This window comes from Labrus bergylta, chromosome 13, assembly GCF_963930695.1.
Source record: "Labrus bergylta chromosome 13, fLabBer1.1, whole genome shotgun sequence".
NCBI lineage: Eukaryota > Metazoa > Chordata > Actinopteri > Labriformes > Labridae > Labrus > Labrus bergylta.
In genome coordinates this window covers 29,784,595-29,797,540 of record NC_089207.1, presented here as the reverse complement: position 1 = coordinate 29,797,540, position 12,946 = coordinate 29,784,595, and the positions used below count along the sequence as shown (strand labels likewise).

At 38.2% G+C, this 12,946-nt stretch overlaps 1 protein-coding gene across 1 annotated transcript; it reads right to left on the bottom strand.

The window, feature by feature from the left end:
* Positions 1 to 1,114: 1,114 nt before the first annotated feature.
* On the bottom strand, positions 1,115 to 1,672 carry LOC109984339 (histone H1-like). The gene has a single exon (XM_020634441.2). It carries the CDS (start codon positions 1,670 to 1,672, stop codon positions 1,115 to 1,117), a length of 558 nt encoding a protein of 185 aa, XP_020490097.2.
* Positions 1,673 to 12,946: the final 11,274 nt, after the last annotated feature.

Here is a 12,946-nt window from a genome sequence, read left to right as displayed (position 1 = left end):
AGAGCTGGAGTGTGAACGTTTTGAAAGAGACAAGACTACGGCCATTGATGCAAAAGAGAATTCAAATCATATCTGCTGAACGTGTAAATAAGTGTCCAAATGTGCTTTAGATTGCATTTGTATTGAAAATCAATGGTTCAAAGGTCACAGGTAAAATGAGGGATAAAAATCAACTGACAATTAGGAGCAAATTGTCATGAATCAATATATATTCATCTACACAGCAAAAATAGTCAATAAAAAGTGTCTAGCATGCAGCAATGAATGAGTAATGAATGAAGTAAGAGCAATAAAGCAAATGGTACAGCGTGTTCCAGCAGGTGTCATTTCAGTACCTCAGACAGCAACGGCCATGCAAAACTCCCAGGAGAGGACAGGAAGCCCTAACACATCCTCTTCTCCAAAACTAATGACTGAATATTAAAACAATGAACTCTTTGTTTTAAATGTGTATCTATGACAACTGAAAAAAAGTGAGCAAATGGAGTAGGTCTTTTGTGAATTTGAGCCCCTACCCCTCAACATTCTTCTGTGTGTATGTGGGGCCCATAGTAATGTCAAGCATGTTTATGGACACTAGGAACCCCCCCATTCTCATGTTTGACTTTTGATATGTTGTACATGGTCTTGTTCAGTCATAATGTACTAACGCACCTGTAATATTTGAGTAGGTTTTTTTGTGGTTAAAGATGAGTAAGTCCCACACAGGCACTTTTGGGGCAGCATAGGGGTCTTTGATGCCATGCGTAATTCAGTCGACCAAGATGCGCGCTGATATGCGCTGAATTGATGTGCTCGTGTTTCTGTATTTAAGAGAAGCAGGTAAAAAGTTCCTTTGTGTGCAACATGTAGCTGATAGTGTGCATGTGTGGAGACTATCAGGTTGGTTGAGCACTGTTATATGTGGACGAGCTGCTCTTTGGGTGAACCTTACCGTTGGCTCAGATTTTGCGCACGAGCAAAACGTTTTAAAGGCCGATTTGATGCTTCTAAATATGTATTCCATAATGATTAAAAAAGGGAAAATACATGTATTAGTGAGGACAAACTCTTTAGTAGAAGTTGTGGTGGCTCTTAAAAGAGCCTTTGATGCATTGAATCGTGGTGTGCAGATTTACTTCTTGGTCTTCTTGGCTGGTGCTTTCTTAGCTGGAGCCTTTTTCACTGGAGTCTTCTTCACCACCTTCTTCGGGGCAGCCGTCTTGGGACTCTTAGCAGCTGGCTTTTTGACTGCCTTCTTCACCAGGGTTTTCTTGGCTGCTGCCTTCTTCAGGGACTTCTTGACTGCTACTTTCTTGACTGCAGCCTTCTTCTTGGGTGTCGCTTTCTTTGCAGCAGGCTTCTTTGCCTTGGCTGGAGCCTTCTTTGCGACCTTCTTCGCTGGTTTGTCGGCTTTGGGCTCTTTCTTTGCAAGCTTGAAAGATCCGGAGGCACCACTGCCTTTAGTCTGGGACAAAGTGCCCTTTGTTACCAGCTTAATGACAGCAGTGTTGATGCGTTTGTTAGCCTTGCTCACATCCACACCTTTAGCGGCCAGTGCCTTCTTCACCGCCGACAAAGACACACCTTTGTGCTCTTTGGACTCAGCCACGGTGCTAAGGATGAGCTTCGGGAGGGTGGGTCTGGCATTTTGTGCTACTGAAGAGTTAATAACTGAAGAGAAGAACTCCATCGAGAGAGGACAGGAAATGCTCAGGGGACGAGTCCTCCATGTTGTCAGGGGTTGCTGAAGGATCTGAATCTGAGGAATTCTGTAATTAAAAAAAACAATCATGAAGTTAAATTTAAAGTGTAATGAATTTTACTGTGATGTTTATGCCTCAGACCTGAAATCAGATCTGTCCTCAGGTTCTGCTAAATTTCAGCTTCTAAAGTTTGCCTTTATAAATAAGAAGCTGATCATGTTTTTTGTTTTCCTATTAAAGACAGGAGAACTATCTAAGAGGAAAAACAAATATATAATAAGACTGGATGAATCCAATAATATGATCAGCTTTATGAATTTATGTTTTAAGACAAGTGTTCCTGCCACTTTCTATTGAAGATTATTTTAAACTGTCATCACATGGGCCAGCCTGATAAATTAAACTAATATTAAATATTCTCATATAATCATGACATAAACAGGGTTACAATACTTTTGCCTATGACTTAGTAGCCAGGGATGTGAGCTAACAGGTGAAAACTGAAACAGCAGAATCAATCTGAGAGGCAGAAATCAGAAGCTTGTATAATTTAATATACATAGAGTTTATCATTATTAACTGAGTGTTAGAAAGGACTGTGGCTTACTTACTGATTCTGTAGGACTCCACCTTCTTAAATCACTTTTAAGTGAGCTAGCTCTTTACCTGATAGAGTGATTCAATCTGGGACTTGTGTGTCTTGTACATGGAAGCCAAGTGTCCTCTCTCTTCAAATCTGCAGTGTGCCTATGGACAGTTACAGACAGATGAGCAGAACCGGTTTATACTGGTTTTTGTTAGCCATGGAAACTTTTATTTCTGAAGTGCAAACATATAACACATTTAGTTTAGACAAAACTCAATTTAGACACTAGGTGGCGGTATTTGGCTGTTGTTTAAGTTATTGATCAGTATTTGGGTCAGTTGTTGTATGCCCGAAGCAAGTCCTGAAGCAAGTTCAACATATCCAGGCTTTCTTTAAGAAAGCTGGTTCAGCAAAGCCAGAAGCCCCAGATAAAGATATCTGATAGCATGAGCTGATTATGAACTTTTTCTGTTAACTCAGGCGTTCTGCTTAGGGCTCTCAGCGTGTCACAGAAAGGGGGCGTGTGAAACGTCTTTTGACCATTCTTATCCACAAAAGCGTTGAGTGCAGGCAACCCAGTCTCATGTCAAAATGTGTAATACCTACGTTGGTCCACAGCGCAAAACATAGTAGTTTCACAATAAGGGCTCTAAAATTGTGACATGCCTACGTTTCCTTTTGCCTATTCTTTTGTATAGGCATACCTCAGGTCACAGGTATACCCAGTTTTCCCCTGGCAAAAAAAAAAACATGGCGGACATCCCTTCTATTTTCGGTGGAAAATGCAATATTTTAAGATAGTTTGAGGCGTAAGTGTCGTTTTGATAACCTTTCTGGTGACAAATGTATATTGTATCTTCATAATCTTCATTCGGTTTATGTTTATGATCTTTAGTTTGTTTGTTTGTTTCTACGAAGATTCTTTCAGGTCTCGATAGAAAAACGTTGGACTGTTACGTTTTCTACTGTTGCTATGGTGGTAGCTATGGACGCTATCAACAATGAACCGGAAGGAAGTGGACGTTGTCTTGGTCCCAGGCGCCAATCTCTTGATATAAGGATTTTGTGAAAAATCAATGGAGGATTTGAATGGGAAAATTTAATTCCGGAACCAGAGCAGCCGAAAAAAGAGCCGTGAACTGAACCAATCTACCCCAACACTCGTGACTATAGTACATTCAATTCAGCACCAAAACGGCGTTAAAAACGGAAACAAAGGTATAGGTTCAAGACTGTGTACATCATTTTCGTCCGGAGTCAAGGAACTACCCATCCCACAATCCTTTGCGAATGATATCGTTTATTCAGTCTTTCAGGTCTCACCAGAAAAAACATTGGGTTGTTACGCTTTTTACTGTTGCTATGGTGATAGCTATGGACGCTATTAACAACGAACCGGAAGGAAGTGGACGTTCGGTTCGCGGCTCTTAAAACAGGTTACATCAGACCCTACACATCAAACTAAGCTCCTATGCAATAAATAATGATTTCTGTTAAATTTTTATGGATGTCTTTCATTACAACCAAATTTAATAAAACGATTGGAACAGATCGATGCATATTAGCAACATTATAAACTATAAAATGTAACAATCCTTGATACATAAAGACAATACTGTACAGTTCATGTGTGATTTATATGATTTTATTTAACAAAATAATCCTGACAGATTAATACCATCTTTTAAAACAGGTTTGATTTGACCACTTTTTTACAATATATATAGTCTATATTAGTTTACAAAACCCATTCGGCTTTAGTAAATATTTGATATAGTGGGAAGACATACATTTTTTACAACCCTAATTATGTTCCCTCTGTGCACAATGCCAGACATAACTACCAAAATTCCTGTTTCTAGAATAACAGTCAAAATATCCAAAATTAACTGATATATGTACTTTATTTCAACATAGATCATATATGTACTATGCAATAAATACTTCGGCCACACGAGATCTGTGACATATTCAGTGAATATATCTTTTGTAAGCCTTTTATAATCCTAGTTACAACCTTTTTTTGGAAACGGAAAAGACTACAATTATGGCGCCATTCAGTATCAAGCTGTATGACTTGACTCTGAGGAATTGTAGTCTTTTAGACAAATCTCAGTGTTTGAGGGTACACAGGGGAGTTTAATTGGATGGTTAACACATTTATGTTATCAGATATTTAAAAAACAATTGATACATTTGTTAAAATGTATTTTAACCATATATAGCAGCTCCCCCTGTTGTTTTGGTGAGCTGACTACCCTCACATGGTACTTTGTTTCAAGACCTCTCTAAAACAGTTATTCCCATGTCTGTAGCCCCTTTTGTTGCTGAGGTATAAGCCTTCAAACATGCTCTTGGGTCAAGGTTCAAAGGGAATTATTTCAAAACAGGGGTCATGTTGAAACCTCATCTTCACATATGTTACTCTCCAGGATGTGACCTTTCCAATGATGTATGTCGGCTCTAAGCCAAAAACTTAACTATTCTCATTTCATAGGCATGGGGTCTTGCACACATACTTTCATAGAGCTCTTTCAAAGCCCAGTAAATAAAATGTTTTTTTCTTCTTTTTTTTTTCTTTTTAATTTTGTTTGTTTGTTGGTTTGTTTTGGTTTAAGTATATCATAAAATCTGGGGAACTATGTGCTTGGTTTAGAATTATGGCTAAAAGTAAAAATCTCTTGTGCTCATTCATCCTAGTACTTTTTTATCCTTCTTTCCTTATTATTATAAGAGTCTAATAATCTAATTTGTCATCAGTCATTGTTTTAATATTCAGTTTGATGTCTTTCATAGAGCAACAGGGTTGAACAGGTCAAAAGGCTTCATGTCTCTGCTAGGCCTCAAATGGTCAAATTAGCTCTTTTAAGCACCTTTAAAAGGAGTTTTTAACATCAGTCTTGTTCACAAAGCATACAGCATATAGTGGAGAATGACCCTCTGTCTTTTGAAACATTTTCACACTTTTTAACACCCTTTTTTGATGTTTTGATAAAAGTGTTTCAATTGTGAAAGGTTTGGCAAATTGAGAGTGGGGCATTAAGTGACTTGTGGGCTCACAAAATCTCTTAGAAGAGACCAAGGAAGTTTTTGTTTTGGTGACAGTTCCCAATCTCACGAACAACTGGTGAAAATTTGGGGGTTCTAGGTCAAACATAAGTGTATGAAAAAGGGATTTAAAATTTGAGTCTACAGAGAGGAGGGAGGGGGGCTTTGAATCGATAGTGAACGCGCCCTCGGCCTTTAAACCGACAGTGGGCGTGACTGCACGATTGCGCATGTCAGCAGTACACTGGCAGACCATAGCATAATGGGCTTTTTGAATGGGTTTTTGCTTAGATTCCTGGAATGGGATCTTTGGTTAACACAGATTTAAGATATGTTTTTGCAACCAACCTTAAAAAGCATCAGTAAATACCCCCTGATAGATCTAATAAAGAGGTCGCTCACAAGTGACGATTATCAATACGTCATTATTTGATGTCAGTGTCATGCGCCCGTTTGTAGTTCTTATCGCCGGCCGTTTACTTTATTGATTGCATTTTCTGGTATTAATCTAATCCGTCAGGATTATTTTCTTAAATAAAATTATAAAATCATTTAAATCACACAAACTGTACAGTATTGTCTTTATGTATTGTTACATGTTATAGTTTATAATGTTGCTAATATGCATCAATCTGTTCCAATCGTTTTATTAAATTTGATTGTAATGAAAGACATCCATAAAAATGTAACAGAAATCATTATTTATTGCATAAAAGCTTAGTTTGATGTCTAGGGTCTGATGTAACCTGTTTTAAGAGCCACGAACCGAACATCCACTTCCTTCCGGTTCGTTGTTGATAGCGTCCATAGCTACCACCATAGCAACAGTAGAAAACATAACAGGCCAACGTTTTTCTATCAAGACCTGAAAGAATCTAACGTAGAAACAAACAAACTAAAGATCATAAACATAAAGATTATGAAGATACAATGTACATTTGTCGCCAGAAAGATTATCAACTTAATAACTTAGCTGTTATCACTGATGTAAAGGTGTTAAACAGTGCATGTATGTTTGTCTAAGTGTATAATTGTGTACAATGAAAATGTGATGTGTGTTATTGCATATTATTCATAACACCATTGAATGAAAGCCAGCAACACCGTGTTTGTTTCTTCTTTATTTCTCCCCTTACAGTACGCTATTCAGACGTGTATTACACGCGCACAAGCTGAAGCAAAGAGCTCTCCAGGCACGTGCAGGATCACTAAAAAGAAAACATGAACTGGAGAAAGAAGTGGAACTCTTGAGCAAAAGGATGGAGCAAATGGAGATCGAAGCTAAAAAATTGAAGCATCAGGAGCTGAAATAGAAGTTTTGAGTTTACTTGCGCAAGTGGCTTCATGCCAGTTGTCATAATAGGGACCAGCCCAACTTTTGAGCTACACATATCTGCCATACAATTCAGCTGACTTCAAATGATCAGTCTGTGGTTCTCAACTGGTGTAGCCTCAGGATCCAACGTCTTCATGTCAAATACCCCCCATAGTTCTGACATTTTTTAACCAATCACATTTATTTAATGTGTGAGTGCAATCAGACGGTACACAACAATGTGACAAAATAAACATGTTTAAAAGCTCAGTAGTATATCTTGGTGCAGGTGATGGCTGGAAACATCATCTTGCCTATACATCCAGCCTCTCACAGTCACTCCAAGCATCAGCTCTCCCACAGACGATTTGTGGATGTAGCAGTGTGTCCATTTACAGCCTCTTTCAACAACTTTCTGCTACCACCTTTACCCTTTGATAGTGGCAGACAGCTACAGATTTTGGAAAAATGTTGGTGTCAAATCCCCCTTTTGAAGTCAACACATGTGCAGTCTGCACCCTTCCCCGTAATTCACACATACTCCGTGTGCGCCGCGGTCCGTCAGCGCCGCGGTTTTGCTCCGTCGGACGGCTCACGCCCATTCACACTGGATCCGTTTTGACGTAATGTTGATAAAGTGATGAAAAATACGATCGCGAGTCCGTATATTGTGTTTTATTTTGAAAATGACCGGATGTTCTGTGCGTTTCCTTGTCTGACTTCCTGTCTGGGCTGTCATATTCTGTCCAGCTTGACGCGTGACTGCAGCGTACTCCGGCGAAAATAGACTAGCTGCGTATTTGAAACGGAGCAGAGTGCAGTGCCGTCGGTGGCACGCGCCGAAGATGGGCCACGGCGTGCACGGAGTATGTGTGACATATACATACGTTGGGATTGTTGGTGGACAGTTGGTGGACGGCCTGCCTGAACAACACCCTAGCATTTACCGGCATTTTGTAACAGAACAAAGAGTAAGGTCTTTTACCTGCTTTTTGTAAAGGGTCTCTAGATAACACTTGTTATGAGTTGACGATATACATATAAAGCTTAATTGAAGATTGATTGATATCTAAAATGTTTTTTTTTTAAATAAAGTAGCGCCTGTCGTAAGTGGGTCATTATTTATTTTCTTATCTTTTCAAATGGCCTCATTCTGACTTCAGATAGTAGTTCAGAAAAAATAGCCAACAACGCTGAAACATACAATGGAGTTTCAGGTGTCTAACTAAACATTGTCATCTTTGTAAATAAAGTGATACAATTTGACTTTCACTTATATGCTTGTTCTTTCAGATCAGAACAAGCTCTGATCTGAAAACTAGGAAGGTCTTGTCAGCTAGGTGGGTGAATCAAAACTTGCTTTGAGTAGATATTGATAATGGGTTGTTGTCAGGCTTTGTTTGGACTGAGTACTTAAGTTTCATTCTCTGAGCATCAACAGGAGAAGCAGTTGACACCCTCTGTTGATTGCAAGCTGAAAATCTGGGGCGGGATTTTCATGAAAATCCAAGCTTAAAAGAGTCTGAATCCGAAACTGCCAGCAGAACAAGCTTTGATCTGAAAAGCGTCTGACGCTTCAGCGTGGCCACAGTGCCCGGGCATCCACGACTACTGCTTTGCCTATTTTCTCTGGTCATCTGCTAAATGCAACATGTGCTACAAAGACATCTCTGTCATTCATGGGAACAGGAAAAGACACATCTGTCATAGACAACAAAATCTTAACAACTTGTCTCTGCTTAAGAAAGCCTCTTCTGCCCACCCTTTATTTACTTTTGGCCTATACAGGTGTCCTAATTTCTAATACCTGGAAATTCAATAAACTCTTCCCACTGAGCAACAACTCCTCATTTGAATATCACACAATCTTGGTTACTGCTCCTATTAAAATGTACATTGCTATCATTTACCGCCCACCAGGGTGTAATCTGAATGATTTTGTTGTGGAACTGGACATGCTACTCTCAGAAATCCCTGATGATGGAACACCACTGATTGTAATGGGAGACATGAATATACGCACTGATAAAGCCCAGGCAACAGACTTCCTTGCTCTCCTATCCTTATTTGACCTCACGCAGGTCCCAACTCCTCCTACCCACAAAGCTGGCAACACCCTTGATTTAATTCTGACTCGGAACTGCTCGACAGGAAACCGTTACACCGCACCCGCCTGTCAAGCTGGTCAGCTACACGCCTTATTGTGAATAACTCTTATCCTTCATCAAATCAAACGACCCCCGTACAGTGTGTGTCGATTGAGACATGAGCTAATCAGACCTATTTGTTTGTTTTGTACCAAGTTGTAAACATGTTAATCTCTGCTGTAAAAACAGGCTTTTTGAATGTGGTTTTTCAGATTAAATAAATATTTCTATATAAATGCACTCCTTTATGTCTACTTATGAGTATACATTTCAGATTTGAAATGACAAGACTAAAATGTGCATTAATGCTCAACTCAATAGCTAAGGAAAGGAAGTCTACTTTTACACAACTTTTTTATTCTTTTGACATTTTTTTTCATGTAGTTCATTTCTTAAAATGGGATGGAACAGAGTCATTGCAAAAATATGCCCTTAAACACAGCCCCATTCTTAAATCAAGGTACTGTAATGTTGATGACAGCTTTAAGTGAAGCAACAACACCATCTATGGGTGACACATTTATATAGAGCAGTCATGTAGCACAGTCATGGCTAGTTAGTCACTGTTTGTGCATGTAACCGGCAGCCTCTGAATTAAAGCCTATACATAGCTACGTCGTTATCCGCCTGCTTCATCTCAGGGTTTTACAAACATTACAGGTACATCGAGAGTAAATAAGATCAATAACTTAAACCCTAACCCTAACCCGATAAAAATGATTTAGACATGTAGTCTTCCCAGATCAATATCACATAATATCAACTTCTCCCGTCTAAACTGAACAAAGGGTTTTCAAATGGGAAGAAAATGGTTTGATTGCGAGTTGTTTGGAGGAGATCTATTTTTATTTGAACAGCTGAAGCATGAATACAGTTTTCCAAGGTGCAAACCCTCCTCCTTCTTCTGAAGCCTGTGGATGATGTACTGCCGTCTTATCTGCTGGCCATCTTCTCTCACCAGAACTTTGACTGTTGAAAAGTCATTCTGAAGAAGCTCGAGCATGTGACATGGATCCAGGAGAACATGGACTTTTAGTGAGAGGTCTTCAGGATGGCAAAGAAAGAAAGAAAATATCAGTTATTCATTAAATCCTTTTTTTTGTTCTCATCTATTTTTCTGTATTCATCTGTGTGTAAGAGCACATTTATAAATTCAACAGTGTACTACCCAGACAACAAAGGTACAGTATTCAGGTAATCAACATCAATTCAAAGTTAATAAGGTAAACCTTATTGTAATCATGCTATTTTCAGCTCTCTTACTCACTTGCACAATGATATTCCACATCAAATTGCCTCAGATTTTGTGTGAGGAAAAATTATTTATTGTGGATAGTACTTCATCTTAACATGAAACAAATATAACCTGAATTATTTAAATCATTAACAGGTCCCAACTCTCTGTGCTTTAGTACAGAACATACAGTAGCTCATTTATTATTAACATGAGCTCGGTACATGGCTGTATTCTTCAAACTATTTCTTGTACTAATTGCTTTATATCTTATTTTAATTCCATATTTTATTTATATTTTATATTTCTACTGCTATATTCTGTGTAAGAGCATCTGTAACGATTAAGAACTATATTAATAGCCATATAAAATTTCCCTGAACTCATACAAAGTAAAAAAAAAATTAAATTTGGTAACAGTTTGCACAAATCTTAAGACACTACATCAACCATGTAACGTTAATGTCATCCTCTATAACCTACACAGCATATTAGGTTCAGTTGAGTTAAGTTTATGTGAAGTACTGACGGATAATTACTACACAAAGTTTGTTTTTTAATGTCGACATTTACGTGGAGTATAACATTCATCATAACGTCAGATAACCATATTTACAGTCTGCGGTTAACCACTGAGGTGAACCTTAGCTTCTAACATCACACAAACTCATTATTTTCAACAACAACATCTTAACAACAAACATTTCTAAACCATTGTAAATAATGGGCTACACTGAGTACAGTTAGCCGACTGGTTTACAAGCTAACGCTAAACAAGCTAGGGCCGTAAATATAAATACCAACACATAACCACCGAGGTGACCTTTAGTTTCTAACATCACACAAACTCATTCTTTTCAACATCTTAACAACAAACATTTCTAACAATTCAGAATTACTTTTTCTCCAGTTTAATAGTGCTGGCTAGATATGTTAACATTAGCATCTTTAGCATGAATGGGAGATCGGCTAAACCATTGACCGTAAATAATGGGCTACGTTTGTTAAACAAACTCTCCAAACGAAGTAAAAAAAGGCATAACCGTTTTCCTTAATAAAATAAAATCCAATGAGTTATTAAAAAATGGGCCAAATTTTCATTAGCCAACTACAGGCTTCTGGAGGGGGATGTGGGCCAAACTTTGATACTCAGAAACATCCGCTGTGGAAGACATTCTGATAACCTTGCTGATATGAAGACCGAGTCTCTCACACTTACAGTTACTGTAGATGTGGTGAACAGTTAATGTTGTAGACTGATAACCTCTATATCTACCATATTTGCTTTGTTGGTAATGCTTATGTGGGAACAGAATTTGATTTTTCCTGAGAAATCCTGTAAAGAACTTTTGTATAAATTCGGTTTTGACGGAAAAAGATATCTGATGATTTACGGACATCTGTGTTTTAAGAATAAGAGTCGTGAAAAAAGATCAAATTTGTGCAACAAAGAAAAAAAAGTTTTATGAGCTTACACAGCAATGGGAAATTTAAGTGAGTCCCATCCTGAGGTATATGATAAGAAGAGTGACATTTTGTGCACTTTGCTTGCATATGTTATCTTAGTTTTGCTCCTGGATCAAGAGCCTATATTCTTGATATATTTCCTCCTCCAATCTGTATGCAAGTGATGTCCACCGTGTCCTGATTCTAGAGAGGTCACTGCAGCTGCTGGATCTGACTCCATGGACAAAGATCTGAGCAAACAGCTGGACATTTGAAATAGATTTATTTTGGGAACAAATCATCAAGGGCTTTTATCATTCAGTACATCATCATTCATTGAGTTTGGACAATGGCATTCTAATCCATTCGCACCTTCTGACAAGGCACTAAATCAATTGCTGGGTGGGTTTGTAGCCTGCTGCCACGGATTAAAAGCTCCCATAGGAATTATAGTTTGTATTGACTCACTGTCTGAATGTCTGCTCTCTGCTGCTGCCCTCTGGTGGTGAGAATACAATTAGGTTATAGCTCTCAAAACACTACAGATCTATCTGGTTGTTTAACATAGTGAATAGCAGTGTGTGAGTATCCATACACATCACTTAGCACTACATCTTGCCGAATAAATACTTAACAGTTTTTTTTCTATAACAAAGCTATTAGCTCAATGTGGAACTGGGTGTATTTTATTATCAAGAGGCTCATGTTGTGTGGGAACTCTGTGAGAAACTTTTCTTTCAAGTCATTCTCCTTGGGGAAGTCACAGATCAGATCTGACGGCCACCAACCTACATCACTTTAAGTCAGAGATTTCCTGGTAGCTACAAAGAAAGCCCAAACATTTCTTAGGATCACATAGGATGGATGGATTTTGAATGAAAAAGAAGGAAACAGATATAGGATGCTAATTTTGTTTTAAAGTTGTGTTACAGCATCAATTTATCTAAAGAAAATGAATAGACAACCAGCATTTTGCACCATATTTACAGGATCATAGTAACAAGATTTGTGATAAAAAAAACATCTTCTGTGAATCATCTAAAAACCTCACTTTCAAATGTAGTTTGTTTGCTTGTCAATTACATTTAATGTTTAAGTGATATTTACCTGTTTCCACCCTTTGAATGAAATGATAATATGTTTTGTATGTAAATATTTACTGTTGGTCAAAAGGCATAATTTATCCTTCATCCTACTTCACTGAATCATCAATTATTTAAGAAAGGACTTAATCATGCAAAGAAAAGATTTAAATATATGTTTGCATTTTATGAAGGAAGTCATGATGGAACAAGTTTACAAATTCCATCCCAAAACACCGTCCTACTCTGTCTGTAGGGGATGGGTGTGGATATGCAGTGTCAGATTACACACAGACCTGCTCAACAGGCCCTCTTCATCCCCCCACTGCACTTTCATTGGTTAAGCGCGAACTGCTGGACTCAACCAGCCTGTTTCCTGGATGGCAGAGACCTTTGTATAAGA

Coding starts and splice junctions, on each gene's coding strand:
- LOC109984339 (XM_020634441.2), bottom strand. CDS start 1,672: ATGGAGTTCTTCTCTTCAGTTATTAACTCTTCAGTAGCACAAAATGCC.